Below are 18,254 nucleotides of genomic sequence, written 5' to 3' on the forward strand. Positions count from 1 at the left end.
TCTAAATGATTCTGTCAGATGCATCAGGTAAATTAAGATATTCTAGGGCTAAATTTGAGGACACAGAGTGCCGCCTACCCTCCTTTCTCGCATTTTCCTTGTTAACCCTAGTTTCCGTCCATGGGCAGGTGACAACTGACAAGAGAAAGACAGAAAAAGACACAAGTCAGCCGTGACCAAACAGATACTTTAAGACCATATCAGTGACTTCACATGTTGTAGGCTGTTTATTGAAAATCATCAATAACTGTTGACTGTTCTCCAAACAAAGCTGTAGCCATTGGTTTCTATTCATTTCCATACAGTATAACGTTTTGTTCATAGACTCTTGAAACTTGCTTGAGATGTGTAATCCATCACAGTGAACACTAAAGGTCTACTCCGTACTAGTATTTCATTTCCATGAAGTTGGGGGACTAGTGAGAAACAGCTTATAAAAAGCAATGCACCAGGGGCCCAGATGACTTTTAATCCAAAGCTCCAAAAATGATCTCACTTAAAGCAATTCAGTGGTGTCTTTTCGTAGACACTTCCTCCTTGGTAAATGTCTTTCAAACTCTACAACAATCCTGTAACACAGGCTTTCTGTTAAAAATGTGCAGTCACAACGCTCAAGTCAAGATAACGCCTGGTGATGCCATCAGGTGTTATCTGCTCTTAATCTTCATTTATTAAATCAAATGTAACTTTTAATGTCCGGTTTTCTCTTGTTTTTATTTTGTATTTGACACTTTTTTAAAAATGTCTTATTATGTTGACCTTATGTTTTATTTAAAGAAATTTGAATTACCTTGTTGTTGAAATGTGCTATAAAAATAAACTTGCCTCACCTTAAACTAGATTACCACTCAACATAATGGACTACACAACTCAAAGAAGTTTTAAGAGTCTGTTAACTGATATTTTAGCCACGCCGGCAGCATGCCTCTAGGGATGGCTGTCAGTCTGTTGGTTGGTCGTTTCACCACTGTGATTCACATTAAAATATCTCAAAACTTTGTACAGACATCCATGGTCAGGATGAATCCTTTATGCAGTAAAATTAAGTAGTAAAAAACAAGGAGCTAAAACTTGAATAAAAAAGAGTGGTTTGGTCCATTAAGACAAATCTTCTATAAGAAATACAGAAGAAATTACACTTTGAAATGCAAGGTTGCAGCCAGCAGCTGATGTGTTTTACCTGTCTCAGTCTTGTTAAGCCATGTTCCTGGAAAACAAAAGATAAAGGTGCTCATGTGTAAATACAGGGAATCTATTAACAATGTCAAAGTACATAGATTCGAACCATTGTAAAAAAAAAAAAAAAGTGTAATGAGCATAATATTAATGTAAAAGAATGTAAACAGTACTTTTGTAAATGTAAAATCTAAATGCTTAGCTGAATGGAGCAGGAAAATAAATTAAAAATCTTTATGGGAAAGTGAAAAGAAGACACAGTGTATTTAGAGCAGGGCTGCAACTACTACAAGTTATCTGTTAATCTGTTGATTATTTTCTAGATTAATTGTTTGGTCTATAAAATGTTCTAATCTAATAAAGATCGCTAGGATCTAGAAACCCTCATGTTTTTGATTGATGATAAGGTCTGCTGTTGTAAGGGACTTCCTCTATTGCTGCTGATGAAACTGACTTAGAGGCAACAACACACTCAATATTCAAACCAAGGACATTCACCTGGAAGGGAATGACTGGTAACCCATCCTAAAAATAGGTATGCAAAATACACCTCTACCCAGCCACATCACACACATACACACAGTGACGCATAACCATTTACATTTTGTTTGCATAATCATGCAGTTGTAGCAATGTTGCAAAACTCTGTAAAGATATTGTGCACTCAAAACATGTTTCAGTTAACCTCAGAAATAGCATAGTCTCCTACAAATGTGTTAACTGTCAACAACTGCAACATACTGAGAAGTCTGTATGGCTTCTTCCGTGACACACACGCTTCATTCTGCATCATCTGATCCAAGCAAACATCTAAAACAGTTGTGAATCATAGTCACAACATCTTGAAATAGCCATTTGGGACACCATGACTCAGTATTTGGGTGCAAATTTGTAACACCATTTAAAATCATCGGACAATTTTAGGTTGGGGGAAAAAAACAAGAAATGAAAATGATCAGCTGAAGGCCTGACCATCTGTGCAGAAATGATAAAAACAAAACCTAGAGATGCAAAACCCCTTCAGAACAGAAGTAGATCCTCTTTTAATATATTTGACAGCATCATCAGTATGACCATCACCACAGTGCCATATAACAAGGTGGTTGGTAACTGGCAGAGAGCCAAAATGAAACAAATATTTAGTCAATTTCAGAAATGTCAATATATACAAATGCGCTGTAGTTCATACCTGTTCAGGTGTTTGCAGTAGATCATCCCCTGTGCTGGTGGGTTCACTTTGACTTGACATAATGATGCTAATATTTGACACACAGACAGGAGTCTGTGTAAGCTGCTGTGCTTGTGTGTGAGATAAGGAAGCTGTGTGAGAAAGACGTGGTTCGATGAACTATCACACAGCAGCCGGAAGTCATCACTTCCTGTAGAAGGTGGTAACGTCAAGAACTGTGACTTATGCCTTTTTCCTCATGTGGTGCCCTCCATTTTGTCTGAATGCAAAATAACAGACCTCTCTCTCTCTCTCTCCTGTGTTTGTTAGAAAACACAAAGCTGAACACACACGGGAACTACTAGCCAAAGCACAAACCCAAACTTACACAAATTCCTTGTTTACTCCTTGTTTGTAATCATAGTTAGGGTTTTGCATGTGACGTTGCTGCCCAGGCCTACTGTTATTATTAAACTGTTAGCATCATGACCATGGACGCCATGATAAATCTAATCTCTTGTTTTTATTTTGTATTTGACACTTTTTAAAAAATGTCTTATTATGTTGACCTTATGTTTTATTTAAAGAAATTTGAATTACCTTGTTGTTGAAATGTGCTATAAAAATAAACTTGCCTCACCTTAAACTAGATTACCACTCAACATAATGGACTACACAACTCAAAGAAGTTTTAAGAGTCTGTTAACTGATATTTTAGCCACGCCGGCAGCATGCCTCTAGGGATGGCTGTCAGTCTGTTGGTTGGTCATTTCACCACTGTGATTCACATTAAAATATCTCAAAACTTTGTACAGACATCCATGGTCAGGATGAATCCTTTATGCAGTAAAATTAAGTAGTAAAAAACAAGGAGCTAAAACTTGAATAAAAAAGAGTGGTTTGGTCCATTAAGACAAATCTTCTATAAGAAATACAGAAGAAATTACACTTTGAAATGCAAGGTTGCAGCCAGCAGCTGATGTGTTTTACCTGTCTCAGTCTTGTTAAGCCATGTTCCTGGAAAACAAAAGATAAAGGTGCTCATGTGTAAATACAGGGAATCTATTAACAATGTCAAAGTACATAGATTCGAACCATTGTATCTAAAATAGAAATCTAAAATACAACTAACCACAAAGAGAAATATGTAACAATTTGTACGATAATTAAATATTTCCACACCTCATTACAATGTGTTTGTACATTTTTCGTTAAATGTGAAAAATGATTTAAACTCAACTGCTTGTATATATTCTATTACATGTTTTGTTTACTGTAATTATAATACTGCAATACTTTTGTGCTAAGTAGTTGACTCTGTTTAGCTATTTCAGCAAGCTAGTTAGGTAGCTAGTTAAGCTTGCTCTTATACTTATCTTACACCATTGTAAAAAAAACCCCCATCAAAATGGTGTAGTGTTAGTGTAGTATTAATGTAAAATAACTTAAACAGTAGATTTACTTTGTGCGTGTAAAATCAAAATTCTTAGATATATAGCGAAAAATATCTTTATGGGACAATATAAAAAATATTTTATGTAGGGCTGCAACTAACGATTGTTTTCATTAACCTATCCATTAATATTTTTATCTGATTATTTAGTAGATTAAAGAATGCCTGTCAAAATTTTGCCCAATTTGACATATTCACATTGCTTGTTTTGTCTGACCAATGTACATAATCTCCTGTGGAACCAGGTTCCAGTTTGGGTTCAGGAGGCAGACACCATCTCCACATTTAAGAGTAGGCTTAAGACTTTCCTCTTTGATAAAGCTTATAGTTAGGGCTGGCTCAGGTGAGTCCTGAACCATCCCTTAGTTATGCTGCTATAGGCCTAGACTGCCGTAGGACTTCCCATGATGCACTGAGCTCCTCTCTCCTCTACTTTCTCTCCCTCTGTATGCAACCTCATCCCATTATTGCATGTTACCAACACAATTCTCCCCTTTCTGGTAGTCTTGTGCTTTCTCGTCCCTCTCCTCCTATCACTTCCTGCAGGTGTTTCTGGTTCTGGAGCTGTGGAATCTGGATCTGTGGTTGCGGGTCACCTGCTGCCTCTGTGTTCCTGCTCGACACCCTCTGCTACAACTATTGCTACTAGTCCTATTGTGATTATTACTGTTGTTATTATCATTACCATTACTATAAATATCTGTACTATGATTCAGTCAGTCTGTAGCAACATCACCTTTACTGTCTGTACTTCTGTGTGTATATTGTGTAGGCTGCTACTCCCTACCCCCCATTCCTCACTCCCTCTGATAAGGAGGAGATATGGCTATTTCCCTCCCTCTCTCTCTCCCTCACCCCCAACCGGCCAAAGCAGATGGTTTCTGCCTCTTAAAAGGAAGTTTTTCCTTGCCTCTGTCACCTAGTGCTTGCTCTTGGTGGGAACTGTTGGATTTCTGTAAATAACGTCACAGAGTACGGTCTAGACCTGCTCTTTTATGAAAAGCGTTCAGAGATAACTGTAGTTGTGATTTGGCGCTATATAAATAAAACTTAATTGAATCGAACCCAAAGAAACTCAAATTTCACCGCCATAAAAGACAAACCAGCAAATATGTTCTTTCTAGAGGCAGCAACAAGTGAATTTGTTGCATTTTTACTTGAAATGATAACTTTATTAAAGTAGTTTAGACTCTGTGTGTGTGTGTGTGTAGTCAGAGAAAGACTAGGGCCAGACAGACAAAGACCTCCACTGTTGTTTGTCAATCCACATCATGAATGTGTGTCTTGTTGCGTCTTTCACAAGTATGTGGGTACTTTTGCAACCTGACCGCTCTCCCTTCCTTGACTCATTCTGAGAAGCCCTGCTCCTTACCGTAAGAGGCACAGGCCTTATACTGGGCATGCACAAGAAATCATACAGTAAATGTTATGGCCCTGCCCTATTCCTACAACTAAGCATTTAAAGTGTTTGTGTGTCCCTCTGTTTGACATAATATTGTCATATTGGCCAGTAACTTATCTGGAACAGATTATCTGCCTCTTGAGTGGGTGGGAATCGCTCTGCCTAGTAGAAATGTCACCATGAAATAAGAATTTACTCTTTTAACAGATCTAAATCTAACTTTTTCAAAAAACTTAACCAACTGTTGTGCCAAAGCCAATCTATTCTTGGCAAAAACATTTCAGGAAAAAAAACACTGGAGATGTACCATCTAGTTTTCAAGGGGGTCCTGACCAAAGACATACAACAACAACAGAAGACAAAACAATATGCAGCAAACAACAGACATAGTTACAGTTACAATGTGACTCATTAAAAAAATGCAAAAACAAAACACACTCACTCAGGCACCATGCCCATGGCACAGAATTTAGACACCCACACTAGTGTTAAAACAGTACAGTATGACAGTAAGTAATGAAATTTAACAGGAGCAGTCTGTTGTGAGGTGAGCGGTAAGAGCATTTTGAGCATTTTTTAATTAACCTAGATAACACAGAGATTTCAGAGAGGTTGGTTCCAGTTCCAGTCTCTAGGAATCTTAAAGTTGAATTCTTTTTGTCCTGTTTCAAGTGAAGTTTTTGGAACATGAAAGAGGAGATGGTTACTGAAGAGAAAAAATAGGATTAGAATTATGAATAGCTGTTGTACGTAAACAGGATATTTGAAATGAATACATTTGAAAAGAAACTGGTACCAGCTGTCGTCTAATATATTTTCGAGAGAAAGCTGTTGCAGCTGATTGTACAATGTACATTACACAGTGGTGGGCCTGAAAGTGACAACTGACGGTAAATCTGCATAAACTGTTAAATATGACATCAACTTTTGCCAGCTCAGTTTTTTGAAGCATTTTGATACACAATGTCTCTGTAGACAAGGACGGGCAATAACAACTGTGATAGCAGCCTCTTTTTTAGATGCATGGTGAAACAGTTCTTTGATCTGTGCAAAACATCAATAGAACAGCAAATCTTTAGTAGTAGTAGTAATAACAACTCTGCTTAATTGGCCATTTCTGTGTCTGTAAAATGTTAGCATCTGTCCAAAAAATGTGTGCATATTTTAGTAAGGAAAGATGGCAAAATAGTTTCCTTTTTCTGATCCACAAAAAAAAAAAAATTAAATATTCAGTGTCCTACCAAACTTTTCCAGGTAGGCTATATGGATAATAACTTTTGATACAGTCTATGAATAATACCCGTATATTCGGAACAGAACCTTCGTGAAACTTCTCTTACTTTATTGCTTACCTTGTCCCCATTCAATCATATCCAAGTGTGACCCTTTAATATTTCTAACACACAAATCTCCTTATTTCAATACACACGTCCTAAGGTTGCGTGACGTCACGTTGTGGGCGTGTCACGCGTACGGCGGAAGAGCAGGTGCAACACAAACCACCAAACCGACCAGCGGCATCATCATCACAACAACCGTTGCGGACAGGCCTGCAGATCCTTTTTCTGCCAGAGGAACACAACCTTGTACCTTTTTTTTAGCTGTCGAGAGTCTGTAGGCACGTCGACATGTCTCTGAACCAGAACCACTCTGAGTCCGGCGGAGTCATCGTCAACAACAGTGAGAGGTAACAGTACAGAGTGCAACGGGCTAGCTAGCAGGCGGACAAGTTTTTAGGCTCTCTCTGGGGAGGACGTCACACCAAACTCACTGAAAAAGGAAGACAGAAAATGTGCCTCTGCTAACTGGTGATTTACTTTATTACCAGGAGCACTGGCAACATTTCTGACTGGTAACGTTACACGGAGCTAACTAACGCTAACTTAATGACAAAACATATTGCGAGCACCGTGAAGCAGTCATATCATACTCGTCATTTTATTTGAACAAATAAGCCAAATTGTAAAGTGGCTCATAATCATTGCAAAACGACACTAAATGTATACATAAATGCTAGTAGGCAAACAAGGCTACATTAGTTATAACGGAATAGTCGCGTTGCAGCTTACGGAACCGGGTCCCGGACTCGCAGCCCAAACATGGCCTTCAACCTGTTATATCACCACTGCAGTCAACCGTAGCGGGCTTCACATGTGGTTACATAAATGTTTACAAATGTGATATTCAGACAGATGTATCGAGGTTAAAACTGTATTTAATCACATTGCAAGAGTAACAGTAGCATTCATTGCAATGCCGTGCTGCTACATTGCTTACTGTCCGCACCATCTGCTCTCTGGCCTGCTCTGTAATGAAAGGTTTGTTTTGTTTAGTCACATCCAGACCAAGTCACCACAGTTTCATGAATTAACATGAGTGGCAGCTTCTTCTAGAACACACTGGAGTGTAACGATAAACCCATTACAGCTCACCAGAACCACTAGTAAGCTCTGACATGTATAAGCCTAATCCTTTTATCATAGTACTATTTACTGAAAGCAAGGGATGGGCCATTTTTAGTAACTGGACAGTTGCACAATAACCCAGTGATCTCATTTCAAGCTGTCAGGTCATATATTATGAAAGTGGGGTTTGAATCAAACAAAACGCTGTTGATATTTAGTTTTACACAATATGTCATAAAATTATTGTTTCATCACCAAATTGTGATTTCCACTGATCAGCAGTTACTTTGCTAACCAGTGGTTGTTTCTTGTGTCTATTTCTGTCACCAGTCTGTTGATGAACTATGATAACGTGGAGCTGGTTTTCTGTGATGCGGACAGTCTCCCTGAAGCCTTCAGAAAGAGCAAAAAGGGCAGCATCTACCTAACTCCATACAGGGTGAGAGACAAGACCCACATATTGTCATTTACCCACAGCCTCATGTTTACTGAATGCATACTGCACAACCTGCAGACCTCTGATTCCTCTAAGTAGTATTAGGTATTACACGGTAGTAGGGAAACATGGACACAGCGTTCCGACGTCATGTGAGTGATGCGATGATGTTAATTGCTGCTGTGTCCTCCCAGGTGATCTTTCTGACTAAAGGCCGGGATGCACTGCAGTCCTTCATGATGCCCTTCTACCTGATGAAGAGCTGCGAGGTCAAACAACCTGTATTGGGAGCCAATTACATCAAGGGCACTGTCAACGCAGAGCCTGGAGGTAGGTAGATATGTGTGTGAGGTGCATACAGTATGTGTCTGTCAGTTTGTTCAGCACACAGTAACTGCATGGATTCCTCTTTGTGTTGTCTCTCTTCCAGGTGGCTGGGAGGGCAGTGCTACGTTCAAGCTCATCTTTGCTGCTGGAGGAGCTATAGAGTTTGGCCAGTACATGCTGCAGGTTGCGGCTCAGGGTGAGGTTAAAAAGCAACACTCACAGTATCATGAAATTCTTGCTACAGGACAGACTACTGTTTGGCTGATTGCCCTCTATAGTTTCTTTATATTTTGGCATGTCCCCTTGCTTTTCATCTTGCAGCGTCAAGAGGTCAGCCAGTGACTTCTGGGTTTGGTGGATGTCCCTATATGGCCAACGGCGCCTACTCTTACCCCCCTCCCCCTGCTAACGGGATGTACCCTGCTGGACCTCCGCCCGGCTACTCTTTCACCAACCCTCCTCCACCAGGTAATAATTGCCACCGCTGTCATTATCACCTTGATTTCTTGCTACAAATCCCCTTTAGGTCTTGAAGTAATCTTCTGGAGTAATTGTCAACTCTGTGCTCCTGCTGTCCAGATGGATTCTACCCCAGCCCTCCAGCGTTTGATGCCTCTGCCGCCTACATACCTCCGCCTCCTTATTCTGCTCCTCTGGGCCAGCAGCCCCCACATGACCCAGACCTCCCCTCCTCAGCAGCAGGTGAGTCTGGCAAAGAGGCTCTGACTGATTTGAAACTGGGTGGTTGTATCTCAGGTTCACTCCAGGTGTAAATAAAAATGAAAAAGTAAAGACAGTGATGGCTCAGAGTTTCTTTAGGAAGCTTACCTTAGCGACAGATTTGCCTTTAGCAGTTAGAATCACTAGTATTTTTTGGTATATAATAAAAAAATAAATTAAATTATAATAAAAATTTAACTTGTTCTATAAAATAGTGACAATCGCATCACAACACATAAAACCAACACGATGTCTTCAGATTCTTTGTATATTAAGTTTGTTATTGTACAAGGCAAGCAGTTTAGAAGCTGGATCTATAGACTTAAACAATTAATTGGTTACCAAAATAGTGGCCGGCGTCCTTCAGGTTGTCCGTCCCATTTGTGTGAATGTGATATCTCAGGAACTTTAAATGCAAATCCACATGGACTCAAGGATGAACTGATTTAGAATGTAGTTGTCAATGGACACTGTGACCTCACAAAAGACATTTCTTGCCATAAGTCAATAATTGAACCGAAATTTAACAGTTGGTGGGTCATTGAATAGGTGACGCAATGTGACTTCGAAATAGGTCTTTAGCAACTTAGGAATGAAATGGGGCAATTCACACACATGCTGACTGAGACAACACAATGAGTAAACAATAATTAGCACAGTACGGGCTTTCCTTCCATCTCGGCCATGCTGCCTTTCACTTCCTGAATTTCGAGCGTCATCAAAATCACACGGTCGGACCTAGCTAATCGTGATCCTGTGAGTGACTTTTACCTACAGCTCATAAGAGAGGCTTCGCTAATGAAAAAGGCGGGAGGGAAAAAAAGCACCACATTTTGTGCAGCTCTACTCTGTAAGAATATAGAGCAAGAGTATGTTCACTGGAATCATACATTCATTATGTTTATATTATATACACTTTACACCTTATTATGCAATTAATTCCAAGTATTCACCACATATATTCCAGACAGACATGGATGTAAACTGCAACCTGAGGCATAGAACCGCGGGGTGGTAATTCTAGTTGTGTAATGTTACCAGTTTACCAGTGGAACACCGTTAGTTGCATTGAGTATAAGAAATAATTTACTCCATCCCCTGAGGAAGATGAAGATGTGGTTGAAAACAGAAAAGGGTAGTACAGTAAGTGGACCTTTTTAAGTTATGTCTTTTTTTTGTCAAATTCTAATTAATATCGTAGCATTGATTTAACCATATCACCTCGCCCTACTAACAAATCCTTAGTATTAGCTGGTTAACAACATTTCACTCCACATTGTCTGTCATCAATTTTATTAATTCAAGCCGCAGCGTAATGCCTCCCTAATTTTGCCTACATTCCCTTTTCCCCTCCTCATTACAGCACATTTTGTAACTCAGGCTTGATAAGCCTCAGTCATCTCACATATCCCAGGGATTAAGTGTAAGACCATGTTTAATTAATGTCCCCCTCCTTCTCTCACTCCCTGTGTCGTTCCCAGCGGAGGCCAAAGCAGCCGAGGCAGCAGCGAGCGCCAGCTGTGCCACACTGCCTCCTACACATGTGTACCTGCCACAGGTGAGCTGCCCTCCATCACTCACATCTGATGTTGAACTTATTGATCCACTAGGTTGTGCCAGTGTGAGCAGACTGTGGGTGTCACCCGACTTTTGTGCAGTAGCTGTTGAATTGCCACTTGTGCCCTTATGGAAACATCTGCATTTGTTTGTTTGATGTTTCTCCGCTCACTTATTTAGGGTTTCCTTGAATTTGTCACCCGACTATATGTAGCTAGTATCAATATTGCTTCTAGTGCTTTTGTCAATTTAAAAGGCACCAAAGAGAAGCAGGCTTCACTTCTTTCCAAATATTTTGCATCAAGCTCTTTAGGAGTTCTTTCTTTAAGAGCACAGTTTTTTAGGGGGATTAATTTGCACCTAATTGAAGTTATATTTCATGCAAAAATGCCAAACATTCGCAGGTTCAAGCTTCTCAAATGTGAGAATGTATAATAGTATATACTTAATACTGTTTGGTAGGCCTGTCACAATAATTACCATATCGAGTACATACAATAATGAAAACTGCTCTCCACAGCCCCAGTGTGGGAACATTTTGGGTTTAAGCTGAATGAGAGAGGAGAACCCGTTAATGTAAACGAGCTGGTATGTTGACTTTGTTTAAAAACAGTGGCAACTAAAAGCAGCAATACAACTAAATGTTATGTGCCAAAATTTTAAGCATATTTAATGCAGTTAAGAGCCCAAGAGTCCCATTTTATTTTTTGTTCTTGTTCATGTGGTTTATTATTATTTATTTATTTTATTTTATTTGTTATTTAGACATTTTAATATTATTTTCAAATCTGAATATTCTCATGAATAAAAAGTTACCTGCATTTTCATTTGCATTAAATGATCTTAAAATGACTATCTTTTATCGCAATTATTTCTGGCATAATAATGATAATATATTGTGACAGGCATACCGTGGGATATTTGTTGGATAACAGTAGAAAACAGGGAGAGAGATAGGCGGCGCACGCATGCAGGACTTGAACCCTGGTCGCAGCAGTAAGGACTCATGAAGCAAGCCTTGTACACGGGAGGTTGCTCAACCAAGTGAGCTAACCACACTCCGGGATTTGTACTTTTCCTCAGATAAAACAAGCAGTTTGAAGACATCTCTTACTCAATCAAGAAAATGATTGCTGGACAATAAATGATCTTCGACACAGTCCATAGAAACAGCAGAGTACAGAGCCATCTGACAGCGGACCTGGGCTAGTCTCCTCCCTACCCACTGACACGTTAGCTTGGCAGAACAAGCATGGCTGATATTTCTGTAGTCTTGTCCTTTGTCATGGTGCAAAAATGTGTTGAACTAATGCGGGAGAACTGTCTTGAAATTTGTGTCGCCGTAGATGTGAAGGCCTTTTGATGAAGCAGTAGGTTTTCATAGCGTCTGTAAGTGACACGCTCTGTGTAAAAAGGGCCTTGCACATGCTCAGAATGGATCGCTGTACAGTCCTGACGTCTCAAACACCTCTCTCTCCACTCTCCATAGGACAAGCCTCCTCCCTACTCCCCTCCAGAAGACAAGAAGAACCAGTAGACGTGCTCGATCTCCCCCCTCATTCATGTGTCTCCCATAATCTCTCTCCTACTGGATCACCTCGTTTCTCATTCCATTAACCGGACATCAGGAAGGCCAAAGTTTTCCTTTTTAAGTCATTCCTTTTAGTTTCACCTTTTTCCTCATTCCATCGCTTTCCCTCCTCAGCGTATACCTTTTACATTCCCTTCATTGATTCATATGATGTAATCAGCTTCATTCTCTTCAGAAGCACTTTTACTTGATGGATATTAGTAGCGATCTTTGAGAGGAACAAGATTTTTCAGGACAAAATTGTCAGGATAGGGGGCTTTTTTTTCCAGTGTAGTGACAACCTGACCAGCTACTTTAGCATCCATTGCAGGCGTCCCAAGGATGATACCGCCACCTAAACTTTAAATTCAGCTAGGTTGCTCACTAAATCTGATGGTGTTAATTACTTTGCTAATCTATTCAGAGACAAGCTGAATGCAGTTATTTATTTTTCTATTATTTGTGTGTACAGGCCTTGAATATGTAGACGTTTAAAAATGAGATATTTTCTCAAGAACACTAACCTAGAAGGGGGGTGAAACAAGAAGCTTTTGTAGAGGGCAGACTGCAGGGTGGTCCCGGTCTGTTTTGACATGTTTTCATGGATGAGAGGACCACAAAGATTAAGAGCCACGTCGAGCCCCAGCAGTGAGTCCCTGATCCTAGATTAGAGCAGAGTGAGGGCGACCGGGGCCTGTAGGGACGTGCTGCCAGGAGGGATTATCTTTATAATGTACTAGAGAAGAGCAGTCGCCCAGTGATGTCACTTCCTGTTTTGTCATACCTCTGAACATTCGAGAATACACACGGTCAGACTCCGCCGCCAGCCTGCTTCACCTTTCATTCTTCTAACGTACATTTCAAACATTATAGAAACAAACAAGACCATTAGAGGATTTTCTCGCTGTTTCTATTTTCTGTGGTTGTGATCTTAACTCTCCAGTTTGAGGTCAGTCTTTGCATCTGATCCGAGCACCTCAGTATCTGAGCCTGTACTCTTCCTTCCTTTTATGGTCACTAATCTATAAACTGTATCTGTGGCACATCCGTGGCTGATTCTTTGCACTTTCAGAATGCTATGCATCGGGCTCCTATTTGCTCTGTCATGGCTGTGTGTATAATAATAACAACAACAATAATAAAGCTCTGTATTTATTTCAAACTAATTTATTGAATAATTCATGTAAAATGGCTCAAGTAAGAAAAACAAAGCACGATCTTAACTAATGCATGTATGCATTGGATTGGATTTTATTAAATGGATCTTGATTCATGTGAAACAGAACTGTCGGTCTTTATTTCTATACTATTTCACACATGATGGGTATTCCACTTTGACCACTGCATAGTGTGTTCGCATACTTAACATCAACATATTCCAGAGTCAGCAGGAGGGGCTTACATTTTACATCATTATGCCAACACAGCCTGGAAATGTGCTTTTCCCTTCTCAGTCAGTAGTCCTCGTCTGCACGTTCGGACAACTTGTGCAAATCCACAGCAGTTTCCCAAAGACTGATGCATGATGCCCTGAGCCTGGAGTACCTCAACACTCCAAAGGTTACAGCTATGCCTTTGAAGTGCTCATGATTTAAAAAATAAAATAAAATAAAGAAAATGGCCAAAAGCCCATTATAAACATTTGTACAGTACAGCAGATTCCATCACAGGTTTAAGACTGTACAGGCAGGGCGATTTCTTTGTGCATTCTTGCTTAGGTCCCATGGTGATAATGGCGTTCCATTTTCAGTAGTAATGAGCAACCCACGATTTTGTTTCACCTGCATTGCTTATTGTACAACAGGGGGTGGGTACTTTTAACAGGACAATATATTTTTTGAATTGTAATCAGAATATCCTGTAGTGCCTTATTGTCCTGTACGCATCACGTGATTAACTGGCTCCCACTTTCCTGTGGACTGATTTCTAACCAGAGATAAAAGCTTGTTTAAGGAGGGGGGAAAAATCGGAGAAATAGGGAGAGGTTTGTGCACACGTGAACAGTACTGTTAGTTTTTCTTCTGCAGGCCTCTTCTTGAATTTAAAATTTCAGAATTCAAGTATAACCAGGAGAACTGCCAGATTTTCAGACAGCATGGCCAATATTGTAAAGTTATGTGTTAGCACTTCCTCAACAAATGCATTGTTTTTGCAACGCTTATAGCAAAAAGGCCGTGGTAAATTAGAGGCTCTGATCCCAGGAGGAAACCTGGGAAATTCCTTGTTGGCTTTCTTGCTGAGAGACCATGTCTGTATGCCTAATGGTTCGCTTAGCTTAGAATAAAGACTGGAAACAGCTAATCTGTTTCTGTCCAAAGGTAACACAAGCCATCAACCAGTACCTACCATCTAAATCCACAGAGGATGCCATCTCCACTGCCCTCCACTCAGCCCTCACACACCTTGAGAAAAACCAACAGCTACATCAGAATGCTGTTTGTGGATTTCAGCTCAGCATTCAACACAATCTCCCCACGAAGCTGATCGGCAAACTCTGGGCTTGAGTACCACGCTCTGCAACTGAATATTGGACTTCCTCACAAACAGACCCCCAGACAGTTTGGATTGGCACACTCACCTCCTCCACTTAGTGCTCAACACGGGAGCCCCCCCAGGGCCGTGCGCTCAGCCCCCTCCTGTTCACGCTGTACACCCACGACTGCATCCCCCGACATGAAGAGAACTCTGTTGTGACGTTTGTAGACGACACCACCATCATCGGCCGGATTTCAAACAACGATGAGACTTTATATCGGGAGGAAATTGATAATCTTGCAGAGTAGTGCTCAGAGAACAACCTACTGCTCAACATCAGCAAAACCAAGGAGCTGATGGTTGACTTTAGGAAAAAGGAGGTAAAGACACACACTCCTGTCTACATCAGTGGTGCTGAGGTGGAGCAGGTGAACAGTTTCAGGTTCCTGGGAATCAGCATCACCGAGAATCTGACATGGTCGTCTCACATCTCCAGGCCGGTGAAGAAAGCTCAGAAACAACTGAATTCCTTGAGGAAGAAGGCCAAATTCCTGTGCCAAGTTCTTGTCAGCTTTTACAGAAGAGAAATAGAAAGCATCCTGACTGGAAACATCACACACTGGCATGGGATGTGCAGCGGGCGATTAAAACTGCTCAGAAGATCATTGGTGCCCATCTCCCGAGCATCAGTGATATCGGTGAGGTGCCCACGCAGAGCCCAAAGGATACTAAAGGACAGTACCCACCCAGCCACAGTCTGTTCACCCTGCTGCCTTCTGGGAAGAGATATAGACGTTTCTGCTGCCGCACCACCAGACTGCAGAGCAGCCTTTTCCCCCAAACTATCAGACTCTTAAACTTAAAATTCATTCTCATCACTGCTCCATTGGTATGAATACTGTTTAATTCTATTTACCATTTTTATGATTGCTTTTGTATAAATGTATATTGTCTGCTTTGTAGCAGAAGGGAGTTACAAAACTCAATTTCATTGTATAACCTGTTATATTTTGACAAATGACAAAACATTTGCAGGTTCCAGCTTCTTAAAATGTAAGGATTTGCTGCTTTTTTTGTAATTTTTGCTTGAAAAATTACTGAAATGACAAATAGATCATTAAAATAGATGGCAAAAAAAGTGGGATCGACTAATTCATTAATCAGGTCATAAACTCAATATCTTGCTTGGACAAAACCTTAGAAAATAGTGACATGCATGTTTCATCATAACCCTGACATTTAATAACTCCAACAGTTTATCACCTGATCAAAAAAATAAGCAACAGACTGTCATGGGACCTTTAAGAAATGAAAACATTTTAAAACTGTAAAGCTGTAGCTAAAATAAATAAAAGTCTAGATTGATCCAACAACTACCTGGGAGCATGGGAAACTTCACACTGTCCATCCACATGGTCAGTGTTTCAGATCAGGCAGTGATGAAGGGACACTCACAGTGCCTGAAGGAGAGTTTTTTATTTGTTGCTGTTATGTGGAGTCTGGGTTTCTAAAGCCACGTTGATCTTGTTCTTGAAAGTATAAACTCAACTTGTTGCTTAGAAACTGCCCTCTGCTGCTGGCACCAAAACAAAGGAGAAATATCTGCCAAAGCTACCATTCAAACGCGAGTGAATTGTCATGGGTTTGAGTTCTACACAACTGGGCCAATTCATATCCTTCAATTGTCTCTGCCTTCTGTGGGGATGACTATTTTTAGCTTTGCAATGGAATATTATTAAAACCAACGACTTTCTCACAGACTCCTCGAGATGTCTGTCACTCTGGCGAACATGTCACGAAGGGCTATAAAACACGCCAAGGCAACAAAAGAGAAACAGCCCAACCCACACGGGACTGACAAGTGAATTGCTTTATAGTAAAAAAGCCATGTGTCTATGGAGATAATTACCCTGTGCTAAAATCTTTATTTTTTTATTGAAGTCTGGTCCAAAACTAAAGTTTTCAAAAAAAAAAAAAATGGCATGAAAAAACAGCAGCACAAGCTTTAAAATCAAGTGGAGTTAACCCACTCCATAACTAATAATAAATCCTCCAAGAGGCTTTTACAGGCCGAGCCAAAGGCCAGTCCGCTACAGCTGGCTGTGGTGAGGAGACTGCTGTTTTATGTGTGCCTCGAGACAGCACCCTCCACCAAAACTCTTAACAGATAGGAACTGCCAATCTAGCTTCTTTCAACACAGTCAAAGCTACGCCTGCCATGATGGAAATACATTCAGAAAATCCACAACGGTTAATACAAAACAGAGCATTCACTGGGTTACTCCGACTAAAATGAATACAAGTGACAGAACTGGTTCCAATTTTCAAAATTATGATGTAGGACAGACACAGCTCCGGAGCAAAGTGGTCCCCTCCTGACCCCTCCTTCAAGCATGTTCTCATGGTCATTGGCCTTTTAACCTTAAACCTTTCAGGGTGGTCTCATTATATTTCAATCCTTTCCCCATAACAGTCCATCTCACTATCTATCCATTCAGTCTTCATCTTTATTTTAAACTATCCCTCTAACTGTTCAACTATCTGATGCATTTCCAGCGCCAGCATCAGCACAGCTGGGTGCTTGCTGTGGCAGGCCGTGTGGAATGTCTGGGTCTAAGGCATATCTGACGTTTCCTCTGTGGCTTTTAGGGGCTGCAGCTCCCTTTCTCTTGCTCGCTGTGGTCCCGGGCTGCGAGCTCACTGCAGTTCACCAAATAAGGGCATTGGAGGAGGAATGCTGCTTTAGATGGGAGAGCATCTTCCCCTCTGCTTCTCATGAAAATAGTACAGCTCTAAGAGGCCACTGCTTCAGATAGCACCCTGCTGTTGATTGGCCGAAAAATAGCAGATGATGTCATCATTCCCAGGACCTTCAGATGTTCGCAGCATCAATATGGGAAAAAGGCTCAATTCAGCCACTTTTGTTATTATCATAGTGACATATGTCTGTCTAAGCATACACCTAGAATGACTAAACACACCGAAATACCAAAAAGTGATGAACACCATCCTTCTAAAGTAGGAATGACGCAAAATGGTAACCTCACTACTCACCTTGGCTGATCCAAATAAGTAAGGAGCTGATAACAAGCTTATTTTAAGTCAAGTTGACAACCATATTGGAATTCAAAAGGGCAGACCTTAAAGCACAAACTGTGTAAACCTTATTCAAAGGCTTTATGTTTTCATCTCATCAATATGTGGGGGGATGTTCAGGAGAACACCACAAATGACTTTTATTAATTTTACGGTGGAGGTGTCAACACACACACACACACACGTAAGTAACTAGCCTAGCTTACAGCTATTGTCTGTCCACTTGGGAATAAACAAAGACTCCAAAAAACAAACAAGCACACTCAACCAACACAAGAAAAAAAAAAAAAAAAAACGCTTTGCATTTGGTGTGAACAATAGGAAATTGCAATATGGCCAAGTATAATATTCAACTTGCAGGAGCTGCAATTTTTTGATATAGGTAAGATATGTCACAACATAGGGCTGTGCAAATTATCGAATATTATTTTCAATTACGATTTGGCTTTTGGCATTTTATCTTGTGTTA

The 18,254-nt window shown here is 40.4% G+C and overlaps 2 protein-coding genes across 4 annotated transcripts in view; one reads left to right on the forward strand and one right to left on the reverse strand.

Annotated features, from left to right (window-relative positions):
• The window catches only part of unc13d (unc-13 homolog D (C. elegans)), a 17,697-nt gene extending 11,065 nt beyond the window's left edge, over positions 1 to 6,632 (reverse strand). The window contains exons 1-5 of one of the 3 annotated variants that reach the window (XM_046068427.1): positions 6,552 to 6,632; positions 3,335 to 3,361; positions 2,366 to 2,661; positions 1,181 to 1,207; positions 79 to 135 (exon numbers count right to left, since the gene is read on the reverse strand). In XM_046068427.1, coding sequence (XP_045924383.1) covers positions 79 to 135; positions 1,181 to 1,207; positions 2,366 to 2,425 — 144 coding nt within the window. In that variant the 5' untranslated portion in view covers positions 2,426 to 2,661; positions 3,335 to 3,361; positions 6,552 to 6,632. Of the gene's footprint in view, positions 1 to 78; positions 136 to 1,180; positions 1,208 to 2,365; positions 2,662 to 3,334; positions 3,362 to 6,551 lie in introns of those variants that run through there. The other 2 variants (XM_046068429.1, XM_046068428.1) reach the window with 2 other exon arrangements.
• Positions 6,633 to 6,675: 43 nt separating this feature from the next.
• wbp2 (WW domain binding protein 2) lies at positions 6,676 to 13,494 on the forward strand. The gene is made up of 8 exons (XM_046068435.1): positions 6,676 to 6,886; positions 7,935 to 8,043; positions 8,235 to 8,370; positions 8,471 to 8,563; positions 8,689 to 8,835; positions 8,947 to 9,069; positions 10,569 to 10,645; positions 12,134 to 13,494. Exons 1-8 carry the CDS (start codon positions 6,828 to 6,830, stop codon positions 12,179 to 12,181), a joined length of 792 nt encoding a protein of 263 aa, XP_045924391.1. The 5' UTR covers positions 6,676 to 6,827; the 3' UTR covers positions 12,182 to 13,494.
• Positions 13,495 to 18,254: the final 4,760 nt, after the last annotated feature.

The sequence above is a fragment of the Micropterus dolomieu genome, linkage group LG14, assembly GCF_021292245.1.
Source record: "Micropterus dolomieu isolate WLL.071019.BEF.003 ecotype Adirondacks linkage group LG14, ASM2129224v1, whole genome shotgun sequence".
In the NCBI taxonomy this organism is placed as follows: Eukaryota; Metazoa; Chordata; class Actinopteri; order Centrarchiformes; family Centrarchidae; genus Micropterus; species Micropterus dolomieu.